Raw genomic sequence first — 13,525 nt, forward strand, 5'->3', positions numbered from 1 at the left:
CCTTTTGTGACCCTCAGGATCTGGTGTAGCTCTCGCCCTTTCATGCATCAACAGTGCGCGCTGAACCTCGCACTCTTGAGCTTCTTTCCTTCATTCTTCCCCCTTATCCTCCTCACTGGAGGTTGTCTCCAATGTCCATTTCTGTCAGCTACTTCATAGCTTTGAATGATGGACAATAATTAAATAGATCACTCAACAGAGCACTCAGTGGGTGGATAAAGTCCTTTCATTAATACAAGTTTGAAATGGAATCTGCTCCTTGAATGAAGCACTCCGAGCAGTTATAGGTCTCTGAACAACTTAGGCTCAGCGGAACCTTTTATACCTCCCCTGACAAACTTGCTCGTAAAAAAAACAGGAACCCCACATGGCATAAATCAGGCTTGGCAGGCATATTATTGCTGACACAATGTATCAAAGCAGTCAGTTACATCACGAACTACCAGGATTACAAACTGGCAGGATTGCATCGGGAATGTGACCCAACATCATCACGTCCAATAATACGTCTCCGGAGGTGGAAAATGCTCCCGATTTGGGAAATATTCAGTTCACATTCTATTCCTTTCCAAGTCTTGCATTCATGTAACTTTCTATTAAGTGCCTCTACTATTTGCCTCAAGTACTCAATGTGTTGGCAAGCTTCTACTTTCCAAACAATCACTGGATGATGATATTCATCTGAATTCCTCATTAGATTTAATAGTGGAATTAATGTATTTATGACCCCAGTTCTGGAACATACTGAAACCAGATAGTAAGCAAAACAAACAAATTATATGTGAAATATTAGAAATAATTAGCCAGCAGTTAGTAAGGTAATGAGTTTAATTGTCAAGTTCTACTGGCTTGCATACATTACTAAAGCTTCAGGCAAGGTGTTTATCATTATAATAAAAAATGACTACCGCCAGCTATTTGCTGTCTTCGGCGTGGGACTGTAATTATTTAAAACAAAACTACTCTTATTTTTGAAATTGTTTCCTATGTATTTGGTGGGATAAGCATTCCCTGGAACAACGCAGAAATGTCGGGAATTTTGTATTTGATATACCATTTCAATTCTCAAAAGGAACATGGACAACTTTAAATTTTACCACAGGTACTGAAATGCAATTTTGAAACAATGTACCATGAGAATTACAAAATACATATAATGTAAAGATACATTTAATGATTTATACTTTGTAAAGGCTGTGGGTCTTCACTCCCACTGATCATTAATTGGTCCTCAGTTAAAGTTTCATCCCAAGAGGATTGTTCTGGTACAGTATATTCCATTCTCTCTTGTGCCAGATGCTGAAGGATCTTGCTGGATAAAAATTCTGAACCCATGTTTCCTTCTTCTAAATCATCTGTAATATAAAATGCAGACATTTATAACAGCTCAGGAAACCCGAGAAGGTAAATTCAAAAGAGGTTTAATTCGATAACAAGAGTAAAGGCAGCAGAGCGTGTTACATCTCCAAGGTCTCAAACAGGATTACCATTACAGCTGGTCCCAGTCTGGGCCGCCGTTTATAAGTCGATTTTCATGAGTCCCAGCTGATGGGTATCCCGCCCACTAACGGGGGAGCTCATATTCCACGAGCCCGCAGGGAGATCAATTGGAGTATCCTGTGGGTCTTGTGAGAGTTATTGCAACACTCATAACTATACGAAAGAGAATCTCAATTTCCTTTTTAAATAATCAAAGAATATTTTATTCTGTCAGTAGACAACAACAAGATATGTTACTACAATGGAAAAACACTTTCCATTTGGTGCATTTTGTATTATTGCAATCTCGTGCCTTCATCTAAGAGATTTGCACCCTCATTAACAATTCCATCACTATTCATGACTCCATTTTGGATGAATCCACTGGCACTTCAGTGCTAATAGTAACTTGACTCACAGGTAGCGTTTTTCCTCTTTACTGAAGCCTTCCCCACCTGGCTATGCATGCCACAAAAGCAAATTATTGCGGATGCTGGAATCTGAATCAAAAAAGAAAATACTGGACAATCTCAGCAGGTCTGACACCATCAGTGGACAGAAAAGGGAGCTAAGTCTGGATAGCTTTGATAAAGAGTCATCCAGACTTGAAATGTTCCCTCCCTGTTCCCTCCACAGATGCGGTCAGACCTGCTGAGATTCTCCAGCATTTTCTGTTTTTGTATACATGCCATTAACCATCCCACTTTAGTAACTTGAGGAAGTCAGCGGTAGTGGAACAAGTGTTTATTGAACGATGTACAAAACTCTGCCTACGGCAGTAACTCTCTCCCAATCACGTATCCTTGTTGGGACAGCCCTGCTTGGCCCGGCTTTTATGTGTCGTCTTTAGCAAACTCCAGCTGGGTGGCCTCTGCCCCCTGACGTAGTCGAACTCCATGTGTCCCACGGGAGATCGTCTATGGTTTCTCCGTGGTCCTCATGGGGGTTATGAAACCACTCTCCCCCCCCCCCCCCCCCAAAAGCCCAAAAGTTCCCTTTCAGCTGCCAACAGTGGAGGCCTTCTGTGCTGCTTCGCCCAAGGCTATGCTTCAGTTCTGGGTTGGGCGTTGTACAGCCGTTCATCGACCTCCTTTTCCTGGCCGACCTCCAAAACGTTATTGCCAAGACCTCGGTCCCCGAAAAACGTCATCTGTCTGCACGGATACTTCTGTGTCCAATTCGGAGCTGGGTGGTCCACACCGACTGGAGGACAAGGTTTGGGCCATAAAAAGGGCCCCAACACCGAAGAATACCACTGAACCCCAATCGTTTCTAGGCGTAGTCAATTATTATGGAAAGTTCATTGTCAACCTGGCCACCTTATTGGCTTTAAGGAGATCCAGCTGGGTGGCCTCTGCACCCCACCCCCACCTGGAAAGTTCACACTCCATGAATCCCACGGAAAGATCAACAATGCTTTCCCCATGGTCCTCGTGGGGGTTATGACACCAACCCAGACTGTCATGTGTGTCATACCACTTATTGTCACGTCCTACTCAGTCCCTCACCCAACACCATTGGCAGCATTTTTAATTCAAGCAACTCAATCATTTCCATTTTCATCACCTTGCTCAAAATCCTAGTTCTTTCTCAAGCCAATTCCTCACATAAACCTACCCTCAATCTTCAATTCCTCATCTTTGATGACTTCAATCTATGCTTGAACTGTCCTAGCCCTTCGCTCCCCTTTCTTTCTCACTCAATATCACCCTTCTTAAAGTTCCAGAACTCATGACTACCTCTTGTTCTTATCTATTATTATATCCACTCTGCTCTAAGGCCTGAATTTCACGTGTAACATGCGTGCATCTCACTGGGGATTGCAAGCAGCAGCATTTCCCGGTCCCAGCCAAGATCAATTAAGGGTTGCAATATTACACCGGCTGGCCACTTAAGGGCCACCAGCGTGAATCATGTCTGCATTGGGTCAGGGTAGGAGCGTGGCAAGCACTGGGTCCTATGGCAGCCCGGTAAAAAGTCTAAAGACAGCTCCCAGAGACTGCTGAAGACATTGCAGGAAGCAGAGGGAGTTAATGGCAGCAGCAGGGAAGCACATCAGGTGAGATGGAAGCTCAGTTGGGCTAGAAGTCCTCCATTTCAATTGTCTGTGAGCCCTTGTGGAGGCATTGGCAGCCAGAAGGGGCCGAGAGATGGAAGGAGGTGGTCACCCGACCTCACCAAGAAGGCCTGGGTGGAGGTGGCAGCTGACGCCAGAAGACATGGCCTGAGCCTGGTCCGACACATGTGGATCCAGTGCACATGCATCCAGTGCTGGAAAAAGCTCAACAATCTTCTGCAGTTGGCAAGGGTGAGTTCAGAGTGGGCATTATCCAGCGTGGGGGACTGAGGGAAGATGCCTGTCATTGTTGCAATCACGCATCTGGGATCCAGGGAATCTCACAAAACACATCTGCCTGCGAGTCGCAAAGCTGGGGAGAAGATCTGAAGTCCTCGATCCGTCAAAGAATCAGGTGTGCTAAGGGATGGGAATGCACACAAGCCACTCATGGGGTAATCTGTGGTTGGCAATAGCATGGCATGTTGCTGGAGGTGAAGGGTTCAGCACTCATTGGAACTCTGCACTTACTTGCAGAAGAAACAGAGCCTCAACAAGGAGAGACCGCCCACTGATGGTGGTGTGCTGAACCTAGCAGTCCTCAGTAGCCATGATCTAGAAGCCCTGGAACATGATGCGAGCAGGGAGGGAAGTCACAAAGAGGCCACCCTCTCTGATGAAGGTAAGAGCCCAGTGGGCAGATATGAGACAGGCTGAGTGAAAAGATAATATGGCCGTCTTATCCCTCCTAAGGACTTAATTGATGCACCAATCACAGAGCCATTGTGATATCATTGATACCAATTGCACTGCGCAGCATATCATGGACATTGATTCTATGTGTTATGACTAATAGTTCTGACCGATTGTTTTCATCTCTCAGATGAGTCATCCACCAGAGCCAGCAAGTAGGCTGATGACCTTCCATTGACACTGGAATGGGCGACAGTGGAAGATGCACCACAACACACCATCTCTCAGCACCACGCAATAGCGCAGATACTGGTAAATCGTGGGCAATAGTGCATTGGCTCAGTTGGTAGTGCACAGTGGTGCACACAAGCCCCGCCAATGCAAGAGTGACATTGTGACACTCAGCAGTGACACTGTGAATGCAGCCAAGGGTTCGCACTGGATGCTTATGTTTTCTTTTCATATCACTTGAGTTTAGAAATGATCCGATTGGATGTCTTTGCTTTGTCTCACGTTAATCTGGGATTTGCTTCCCGGGTGCGCAGGAGCCTGGGATCAGTCAAGATCTGTGCTTGCTGGATATCCTGTTATCCTCCTGGGTGGGGGTGGGATGTCTTCTTGTTGATTGAGTGGCCTGTTCATCTCCTTATTGGTGGGTGCTTGGTGGGCACCAGGAAAGTACGCAGTCTGGGTTGTGTCCTGATCCTTTGATACCCAATGGGTTAGTTTTGGTTGTTCTTGTTCTTTCTTCCTTATTTGTCTTCAATGGTAGGCCCGGAAGGTTTGATCATAATCCGATTATGTCGTTGCCGGTCCTCTCTCCATAAATGTACGCAATGATTTTTGTTTTGCTTTGGGCCTAGATTGGGGCTAAGTTGCATTGCCAGGATCCCAAGTTCAATTCCCGGCTTGGGTCACTGTCTGTGCGGAGACTTCAAATTTTCCTCGTGTCTGCATGGGTTCCCTCCGGGTGCTCCCGTTTCCTCCCACAATCCCGAACGACATGCTGTTAGCTTGTTTGGACATTCTGAACAGGCGCCGGAATGTGGCGACTAGGGGCTTTTCACAGTAACTTCATAGAACATGGAACATACAGTGCAGAAGGAGGCCATTCGGACCATCGAGTCTGTACTGACCCACTTAAGCCTTCACTTCCACCCTATCCACGTAACCCCTCCTTACCTTTTTGGTCACTAAGGGCAATTTATCATGGTCAATCTACCTAACCTGCACGTCTTTGGACTGTGGGAGGACACCGGAGCACCCGGAGGAAACCTACGCAGACACGGGGAGAACGTGCAAACTCCGCACAGTGACCCAGCGGGGAATCGAACCTGGGACCCTGGTGCTGTGAAGTCACAGTGTTATCCACTTGTGCTACCATGCTTCCCAAGTTGCAGTGTTAATGTAAGCCTACTTGTGACAATAAAGATTATTATTTTTATGTGGCATTAATATAAAGCCCCTTAGAACTGGAGTTTTCATGTATTTTCTTTTGTTTGTTTGAAAGGGTGGGAATGATGAATCCGTTCTTGGCTCCTACATTGGGTGCAGATAAGTCTGATATCAGACGAGAGGAAGCGGCAATGGGTCATTGATGCCTTTTGCGCTGTTGGGTCAAGGGAGTTGTACATGAAAATGAAAAAAAATTAAAATTGCGTATTGTCACGAGTAGGCTTCAATGAAGTTACTGTGAAAAGCCCCTAGTCGCCACATTCTGGCGTCTGTCCGGGGAGGCTGGTACGGGAATCGAACCGTGCTGCTGGCCTGCTTTCAAAGCCAGCGATTTAGCCCAGTGAGCTAAACCAGCCCCTATTGGTGCGCGCCCGATTATGCCACGGGTAATTTATCCTGATTTCTTGTGATTACTGGTGAATTGTAAGGTGTCGGAGGGTGGGCACCATTTTATCACACCTTTATCCTGCTCCTCCCTTGGTCTTTGGTGGGGCCACATGAGTACTTAGTTTTGTCTAATGATTATATTGATCCAGTTGTGATGTCGTTCTCCTGTTCCATTCTGTACTCATGTATATTAAGCCATTTTCTTCTTCTCTCTTAAGCAATGTATTATTTTGTAACTTTGTTGTGTTATTCTCGAAAATGTAAAACCTCAATAAGAACAAAGAACAATACAGCACAGGAACAGGCCCTCTAAGCCTACGCCGATCACGTGTCTATCCAAACCAAACACCTGTATCCTTCTATAACCTGTCTGATCATGTGTCTATCCAGATAAGTCTTAGAGGCCGCTAATATATCTGCCTCAACCACCTCACTTGACAGTGCATTCCAGGCCACCACCACCACCCTCTGCGTAAAAAACTTCCTCTGCACATCTCCACTGAACCTATCCCCTCTAACCTTGAACTTGTGCTCCCTTGTAATTGTCATTTCCGCCCTGGGAAAAGCCTCCAACTGTCCACCCTACCTATACACCTCATAATTTTATAAACTTTTATCAGGTTGCCCCTCAGCCTCTGTCTTTCTAGAGAGAACAACCTTGGTTTATTCAACCTCTCTTCATAGCTAATACCCTCCATACCAGGCAACATCCTGGTAAACCATTTCTGTACTTTCTCCAAAGCCTCCAAGTCATTCTGGTAGTGTGGTGACCAGAATTGGACACAGTATTCCACATGTGGCCTAACCAACGTTCTATATAACTAACATAATTTTCAAGCTTTTAAAAATATATTATTACCAAGACTATGATGGTGCATTGGGCTAATGGAATGGTTTTATGGGAGATGTTTGGGAGGGAGGTAATGCCCATGGACTTGAACAGGAGGTAGGCCATGCCAGACCAGCAGAAAGAACACTGCATCAAGGCCTCCCTGGTGTCTCTGCCTCCCGAAAGGTTTCTTAGATCAGCCTCTTCATCCTTTCCACCAGCTTGCCCAGACTTTGCATCTGATTCGTCGTTGGTTTCCTCAACAGAAGCTGGTGCACCTGTGTCAGTATTCTCCTGGTGCAGTGGTTCCCTGAGAGAGAGAGACAGAGTGAGAGAGAGAGGGGAATTATAAAGAGCACAGGAGAAGCTCACTCTGGCGGTTACTGCAGGTCACACCTGTACCGGTCCAGCCACTAGAATCTCACTTTCAGCAGGACAATGGTCCTCCCCACCACTGCCCTTGCGGATACATGGCCGCGATTGTATCTCTCCTCTGCCTCTGTCGTCATCCACCTTTACAAAGGATAGACCTTGTCACCAATCAACCATCCATCAAGGTGATCTGGAACCGCGAACAGCATTGGCACTTGTGAGTGGTGTAGAATGAAGGCATTCTCAGATCTGCCAGGGTACCGTGCACAGATCTGTAGAATCTGGATCTTTTCTCTGAACGATGTCTGTGATGACCTGGTCTCCTCTTTGTCCCATCTTTCTCCTCAGAGGAGGTGCTCGCTCCTGAGTAGACTATACTGATCTGCAGAGATGCAAATGGGGTTGATCCGTGCACAGAAGATGCCAGAGGGACGCAAATCTCAGCACGGTAGCATGGTGGTTCGCATAATTGCTTCACAGCTCCAGGGTCCCAGGTTCGATTCCCGGCTTGGGTCACTGTCTGTGCGGAGTCTGCACGTTCTCCCCGTGTGTGCGTGGGTTTCCTCCGGGTGCTCCAGTTTCCTCCCACAGTCCAAAGATGTGCAGGTTAGGTGGATTGGCCATGCTAAATTGCCCTTACTGTCCAAAATTGCCCTTAGCGTTGGGTGGGGTTACTGGGTTATGGGGATCGGGTGGAGGTGTGGGCTTGGGTAGGTTGCTCTTTCAAAGAGCCGGTGCAGACTCGATGGGCCGAATGGCCTCCTTCTGCACTGTAAATTCTATGAAAATGAAATAAGAGGACAGCAATGTCGTGAAGGCTCCAGACTACATGCTGAACCCTCCAAGGAATGCAGAGAAAACACTCAAAATGCTCTAAAACAACCGCTAAATGAACTCCCAAAAACTCATAACCTCATCTACCTGCCGATGCTCCAGCCGCTTTTATCCCTCCCTTGGATGAATGAACTGCAAAAACGTATTGGCCGCATGCCCATGTTACCCATCCGCCGACCTAAAAATCCCACAGGCAGCATAATATTGTGGTCGATGGCGAATTAATCCTCTCAGGTGGCTACATTATTGTCGAGTTCAAATGTCTTCCTTGCCTCCTCCACAACCCTCACACTGTGATGTAAAAGCCGAATCATTTTGGGTGCAGATAAGAAATAGCAAAGAAAAGATGTCACCGGTGGGAATGGGTTACGCTATAGGAAGAGTATAAATCAAGAAATAATGGGGGTTTGTAAGAAGGTACTGAAATATCATGGGCAAGTTTAATCTTCATACTGCTTGGACCAATCAAGTTGGCAAAGTATGAGTTCATGAAGTGTATTCAGGCCTGTTTTTTTAGAATAATACATTCTGGACCCTACCAGGCTATTTGAGACCTAGCAAGGTGCAATGAGACAGGTTTAATGAATGATCTCATAGTAAAAGCTCCTCGAGGTAATAGTAATCATAATGTGATATAATTTAACATTTGGTTTGAGGGTGAGAAATGTGGGCTAAAAGTAGTGCCTTAAATTTAAATAAAGGCAACTACAAGGAATGAAGACAGAGTAGGCTAAAGTGGGCTGGGTAAATTGGTTGAAATGGAAGACAGTAGTAGCAAATATTTAAGGAAATATTTTATAACTCGCAAAAAATATATTTTATTGAGGAAGAAAGACTCTACTGGAAGGATGCACAGTCTGTAGATAACTAAGGAAGTTAAGGATGGTATCTAATTGAAAGAAAAGGTGTACAAATGGTGCAAAGATTAGTGGTAGGCCAGGAGCTCGAGAAGGTTTAGAAACCAGCAAAGGATGCGAAAAAAAGGGAGAAATTGAAATCTGAAAGAAAACTAGCAAAAAATATATAAACATGGCAATCTTTTTTTCTATAAATTTAGAGTACCCAATTCATTGTCTCCACATAAGGGGCAATTTAGCGTGGCCAACCCACCTACCCAGTGGCGTGCAGAGGTCTGGTGATGCCCGGGGCAAATCTTGATTATATGCCCCAAAGACTCAAGTATAAGGCCTAATATACTGAGACATATTATGAGAAAGGAAAACATTTTGAATATAACTTCCCGTACCAGCCTCCTGAACAGGCGCCGGAATGTGGTGACTAGGGGCTTTTCACAGTAACTTCAGTGAAGCCTACTTGTGACAATAAGTGATTTTCATTTCAGTGTAGATGATGTTCTAAACCGCTGTGTGCAGAGAGCAGTGAATGGTCTCTCCCCAGTGTGAACTCGCTGGTGTCTCAGCAGTTGGGGTGAATGACTGAATCCCTTACCACACAGAGGGCAGGTCAATGGCTTCTCACCTGTATGAACTCACTGATGTCTCAGCAGGATGGATGGCTGAGTGAATCCCCTCCCACACACACTGCAGGTGAACGGCCTCTTCCCGGAGTGAACTCTCTGGTGTGTCAGCAGGTTGGTTAATTGAGAGAATCACTTCCCACACACAGAGCAGGTGAACAGCCTCTCCCCAGAGTGAACTCGCTGGTGTGTCAGCAGTTGGGGTGAATGACTGAATCCCTAATCACACTCAGAACTGAGGGAGTGCTGCACTGTCAGAACAGCCTTCTTTCAAATAAGTTGTTAAACTGAGGCTCTGTCTGTCCCTATTAGGTGGATGTTGAAGATCCCACAGCCACTATTTTGAAGAAGAGCAGGGGAGTTACCCCCGTGTCCTGATCAATACTAGGGGCTTTTCACAGTAACTTCATTTGAAGCCTACTTATGAAATGAAAATCGCTTATTGTCACATTCCGCATTCGCCACATTCCAGCGCCTGTTTGGGGAGGCTGTTACAGGAATCGAATCGTGCTGCTGGCTTGCCTTGGTCTGCTTTCAAAGCCAGCAATGTAGCCCTGTGCTAAACAGCCCCTGACAATAAGCGATTTTCATTTCATTTCATGTGTCAAACTGAGGGAGCAAAGGATGTCAATATTTTTAAGAGAGAGACCTGGGCCAAGCTTTCCAGAGTCTGAACCCTCCCTGGATTCACTTCCTTTCCCTTCAGTTGCTGCAAGTGACCAATTGATGGTCAGAATGAAAAAAGAAATGGAAAGGGGGAGAAAAGAAAGTGTTTTACTCAGAGATGTTGGAGACAGGAGGAAGATTCCGTCGGTGTGAAAGCTCAATTATCACTCACACAAAGCCCGCGCGCTGATTGGCTGGAGAACCACAGTCCCTCCGGTCCTCAATCTTTTTTCATTGGTCAACATCTCAGCACGCAGATCAGGGGGCGAGGCCTTTCCCTGCATGTGAGGAGCTCTGATTGGCTGGAGAACCACAGTCCCTCTGGTCCTCAATCTTTTTTCATTGGTCAACATCTCAGCACGCAGATCAGGGGGCGGGGCCTTTCCCTGCATGTGAGGAGCTCTGATTGGCTGGAGAACCACAGTCCCTCCGGTCCTCAATCTTTTTTCATTGGTCAACATCTCAGCACGCAGATCAGGGGGCGGGGCCTTTCCCTGCATGTGAGGAGCTCTGATTGGCTGGAGAACCACAGTCCCTCCGGTCCTCAATCTTTTTTCATTGGTCAACATCTCAGCACGCAGATCAGGGGGCGGGGCCTTTTCCTGCATGTGAGGAGCTCCCCCTCCCTTGGACATGCGCAGTCCCGGGCCGCCCGCCCGCGCGGCAGATAGAGCGGTTTCCCCACCGCGGGGGAGTCTGGGAGCGCAGTCACCTCACCCTGACACAAGGTACATGTCGGTAGTCACTGGATTTGATTGTGACGCCCCCCCCCCCCCCCCCCCCCCCCCCTTAGCAAAACAATTTGTTAAATTCAGGTGGAAAAATTTAGGCATCTGGGTGACATTGGGGAGAGCAATAGCCTCTAATTGATGCCCCCATCCAATGGATGCCCGGGGCCAACGCACCGTCGGCCCCCCCCTCTGCACGCCACTGCACCTACCCTGCACATCTTTGGGTTGTGGCGAACACGGGGATAATGTGCAAACTCCACACAGGTGGTGACCCAGGGTCGGGATCGAACCTGGGACCCCTGCGCCATGAGGCAGCTGTGCTAACCACTGAGCCACCGTGCTGCCCTATGGCAACGTTTTCTACACACATTCTAAAAAGGAAAAGAGTAGCCAAAGTGAGCATTTGTCACTCTGAAGGTGAGACTGGGGGATTAATAATGGGAAATCAGGAATTGGCAGAAACTTTCAACTTTGTATCTATCTTCACAGTAGAAGACAAAAAAGACACCCCAAGAATAGTAGAAAATTAAACAAAGAAGCAAAAGGAAAGGAGGAACTTAAAATAATCTTAATCAGTACAGAAAAAGTAATAAGAAAAGTAATGGAAGTTAGGAGGAGAAAATGGCTAATGCCCTGGGGAAATGGGTTGAAATCCTACCATAACCTCCGGACCCACAGCAAAGTGGATGACTAATTTTTGAAAACTTAAAGCTGGACTGAGAGTCTGGATTTTAGGGAATTAAATGATATGATTGCAGCAATAGTGAGTACACTGGTGTTAATCTTCCAAGAATCCATAGAATCTGGAACAGTTCTAGCAGATTAGAAAGTATCATGTTGAAGAAGAGACTTACTTAGCCTAATGTCTGTCATTGAGAAAATGCTATAATCCATTAATAAAGCGGTAGTAGGACTTTCAGAAATTCATAATCATCTGGACAATATTGGACAGATGATGTAAAATGGAGCAAACCTTTTCACAATCAAAATATGAATGGCTGTGTTTGAATTACATTTTTATACAGTTGTAAGTGGGGCAATCTTGTCACGGGAAGTTTGAATGGCTGAATTTTCTTTTCCTGAGCATTTCAGGCTTCCCAGCGTTTATATGGCTCACTGGTTCTGTGCCTAGTGGACATTAGAGGAGTGCTTCAACGCTCAGCAAGTATTTGGATATTAAGTCACTGAAAGCCAAACACAGGGTCCCTTCCATGCATTAATATTGAACTACTGCATTCTATTGAATGAAGAAAGTGATTTTATCTACTCGAAAACACTCTAACACATCTGAATCTTTACACAGTATGAGTCAAGAGAATGGTTTCCCACCTATTAAGGAGAAAACCCTAGCATAGAACAATCACGGCATTAGTAACATTTTACTTGTCAAGCAGCATGTAATTATAACAATAAGTTGACAAGGGGCAGGATTTTCTGTTCTCCGACGGTGAAATCGTGTTCATCGACAGAGCGGAGAATTCATTTTGGTGCCATTATCGGGAGCGGCGCCGTTTTTTGTATTCTCCACCCCCTGAAAAGCAGCTTACTCTAGGGGTACGCCACGCCGATTATCCACGGCCTCAGGCCTGAGGCCCGCCCCATGATGCTCCGTCCCCGACTGGTTGAGTTCCCGACAGCGTGGGTTACGTGTGCTCACACCATCTGGAAAGCTCGCGTGGCGGCTGCGGACTCAGCCCGGGGCCGTCACAGTCGGGGGAGGGCTGATCCATGGACAGGGGCGGCTTCATTCGAAGCTGGAGGCACTGTGGGCGGGTGTCCGGGGCCTGTGACAGCTGCGAGCTCTACGCTGCCTCTCTGCTGGCCCCTAGCAAAACGGGGAATCGGTGGCCGTTTTACACCAGGTTAGACCACCTGTTTCACACCGACATGGGGACTTAGGGCGCGATTCTCCACTCCCCACGCGGCCTGAGAGAATCGCGGGAGGGCCTCCCGACATTTTTCACGTCTCCCTGGCGGCGCCCGCGACCCCCCCCCCCCCCCCCCCGCTCGGAAAAATTGGCGCTCGCCATTTTTCACGGCGAACGGCGATTCTCCGAGCCCGATGGGCCGGCCCTTCATGCCCGTTTCAACACGCCAGCAACCACACCTGGTCGCTGCATTCGTGAAACGGGCGCTATGCCCGTTTGGGGCATCTAGGGACCCGATTGGCACGGGAGCACCACGACTGTGCTCGGGAGGGGACAGGCCCGTGATCGGTGCCCACCGATCGTCGGGCCAGCGTCCAAAATGGATGCACTCTATCCCCTCCGCCGCCCGGCAAGATCAAGCAGCCACGTCTTGCTGGGCGGCTGAGGGGAAAGAACGGCACCGCGCATGCGCGGGTTCGTGCCGTCTGCGCGGTGAAGTCATCCGCGCATGTGCGGGTTGGAACCGGCAACCCACGCATGCGCGGATTACTTCACAAATGCACTGGGCGCGCGTCATTTTCGGTGCAACGAGGTCGCTGCTGAGAAGCACGGAAGCCCGCTCCTAGCCCCCCGGGTGGGGGTGAATTAGGTGCGGGGAGCGGGCTCCGAGGCCGTCGC

General features: G+C 47.4%; 1 protein-coding gene across 3 annotated transcripts in view; it reads right to left on the reverse strand.

Annotated features, from left to right (window-relative positions):
* Positions 1-810: 810 nt before the first annotated feature.
* The window catches only part of sting1 (stimulator of interferon response cGAMP interactor 1), a 55,517-nt gene continuing 42,802 nt past the window's right edge, over positions 811-13,525 (reverse strand). For all 3 annotated transcript variants that reach the window (XM_038795658.1, XM_038795657.1, XM_038795659.1), the window contains exon 7: positions 811-1,355. In XM_038795658.1, the coding sequence (XP_038651586.1) occupies positions 1,171-1,355 (185 nt within the window). In that variant the 3' untranslated portion in view covers positions 811-1,170. The remainder of the gene's footprint in view (positions 1,356-13,525) is intronic.

The sequence above is a fragment of the Scyliorhinus canicula genome, chromosome 4, assembly GCF_902713615.1.
Source record: "Scyliorhinus canicula chromosome 4, sScyCan1.1, whole genome shotgun sequence".
Classification (NCBI taxonomy): Eukaryota; Metazoa; Chordata; class Chondrichthyes; order Carcharhiniformes; family Scyliorhinidae; genus Scyliorhinus; species Scyliorhinus canicula.